This window comes from Phodopus roborovskii, unplaced genomic scaffold (genome assembly GCF_943737965.1).
Source record: "Phodopus roborovskii unplaced genomic scaffold, PHOROB, whole genome shotgun sequence".
NCBI lineage: Eukaryota > Metazoa > Chordata > Mammalia > Rodentia > Cricetidae > Phodopus > Phodopus roborovskii.
In genome coordinates this window covers 19,527,853-19,530,000 of record NW_026125052.1, presented here as the reverse complement: position 1 = coordinate 19,530,000, position 2,148 = coordinate 19,527,853, and the positions used below count along the sequence as shown (strand labels likewise).

Below are 2,148 nucleotides of genomic sequence, written 5' to 3'. Positions count from 1 at the left end.
ATGCCCTGTCTTTATATGTCAATTTAAAATTCAGAAGTAGTAAATTTTTAAAGTTTTTGAGTTCATGGAAGTTAGCATATCTGTAAAAAAAAATCAGCGTTCCTGGTGAATTTCCCCATTCCCAGTCTATAGCTAGCAGCAGCTGCTGGAGGCTCAAGCATCTGTAGGGCAGAATGCTGGAGATCCCTATTTCTGTTCTGTGGTCACAAGGCTTATTCATGTAGGCTAAAGACCACAATTTTCATCTGTCACTTGGAAGCGTCAGCAACAAAGGACAACTGAGACACCTTTTCCCTATCCCATGGCTATGTTTATCTGCACCATCATGGAAGGACCTTGAAAGCAGCCACTAAAATAATTTCTAGAATGTTTAGCCCCAAAGTCAACTTAATAAATTTGACCTTTAAAAAAAAAAGTCCATCTGGGTCTGGAGATGTAGCTCAATTAATAAAGTGCTTGCCTGGCATGAGGAAGCCCTGGGTTCACCTCCCAGCTGCAAATAAACCCTTAGCAGTGGTGCACAGCTATAATCCTAACACTCATTAGTGAAGGCATAGGATGCTCTAAGGTTTAAGGTCACCCTCAACTACACAGAAAGTGTGAAGCATCCTGAAACACATGAGATCCTAGTACACACATGTACACACACACACACACACACACACACACACACACACACACGCACACACACACGCACGCACATCTGCAGGGTTTAACTTGCTCCAGCTGACCCAGAGCCTCAGTTTCTCCACCTCCAGTAATATCCCCTCAGGCTCTCCTAGGGTCTGCTGACTCGATCACTCCCCTTCCCCGCAGCACTAATGAGGCCAAAAGATGGTGTGAGCTGTACGCAGGAGAGACAAGCCCTAAGACGTTTATGCTGACTCCCAGTCACAGTCAGGGAGTGCTGAATGCTAGGGCTGCCCCAGAAGGACTCGAGTTTGAATCCTGCTGCTCCTTAAAGAGTAGGGTAGCCAGATGAGAAAACTTGAGGGGGACGTGCCTTACTAGGAGAAAGGGGCAAACCAGAGTGCACACACTCACCCAAGTAGGTGAGCATCCTTCTGCCAGTGCCGGGAGGAGCCCTAGGTCCGGCGGAGCCCCGCCTTGCCTCTGCCACCCGCGATGCGCCCTCGAGGCCGAGGCCACAGGAGAAAGGACCCGCCCCGCACCTCAGCTTCTCAGCCAGAGCTCCGGGATCCCACGGTCCCACCACAGTAGACACACCCGGCTGCCTCACTCACCTCCAACGACAACGCCCGCCAATGTCCCCAGCGCCAGCAGAGCTGCCCAGAACCGCCCCGGCCACCGCGCTCGCATCCTGTCCGCTGCCCTTCCCACCGCGTGCCACGGCGAGCCTGGCGCCCACGGCTGCTTTTCCCGCGGCGGGAGGGGAGGGGTGGGGAGGGGACGCAGTGGGTGGGACGCGCGGGGCGGGCCAAGGGCGTGCGCTCCCTCCCCTCGGGCGCACGTCTGGACCCTGCCTGAGGCTGTGAGCGCGATGAGAAACTGGCACGCCTCTCTTCAGAACCCTCCCCAGCCCTCTGCTGTCGAGGACTCTCCCACCGAGCCCCACGAGGTCATGTACACATCTGGGTTGCAGGGGTTCGAGCCTGGGTGCTTGGTTTAAAAAAAAAAAAAAAAAAAAAAAAAGTAGCTATGGGGCCACTTCCTGGATTCGTCTAGTCCCACCTCCGCAGAGACATCAACACTGATAACTTCACTTTGATTTCCTCCTGTCTCACTCATTCTCTATGTCACTCATTGAGTTAACAGGCAACTGCCGAATGCTTTCCCTGCGTCCTCTTGGCAACACCACGGTCTCCAGCTTTTGTTAGAGAAGATGGGTCTATGAAGAGCCTCTGTGTATAAATGCTTGCTTGCACTTAACAGGTGTCTGATAACCGTGGCAGAGCAATCACTGTATTGCCCCCTAACTCAAATTCACTAGCTTTGTGGTATTTTCCGGGTCTTCCCCAAATAGGGGACCTCTAGAAGCTCAAAAGGTTAAAAATACTGGAGCTGAAGATGTCATAGGAAGTGGCTGCACCGGTGTACCCTGATGCAAGAATGGTAGTGTTGTAAAAATGAGGCTAGGGCTGGTCTTGCACTTCGGTAGTACTTGCCTAGCATGCACTGGCTTCCATT

General features: G+C 52.2%; 1 protein-coding gene across 1 annotated transcript in view; it reads right to left on the bottom strand.

The window, feature by feature from the left end:
• The window catches only part of Itgb3 (integrin subunit beta 3), a 51,638-nt gene extending 50,318 nt beyond the window's left edge, over window positions 1–1,320 (bottom strand). The window contains exon 1 of the mRNA XM_051178773.1: window positions 1,245–1,320. Coding sequence (XP_051034730.1) covers window positions 1,245–1,320 — 76 coding nt within the window. The remainder of the gene's footprint in view (window positions 1–1,244) is intronic.
• Between the last annotated feature and the right edge of the window lie 828 nt (window positions 1,321–2,148).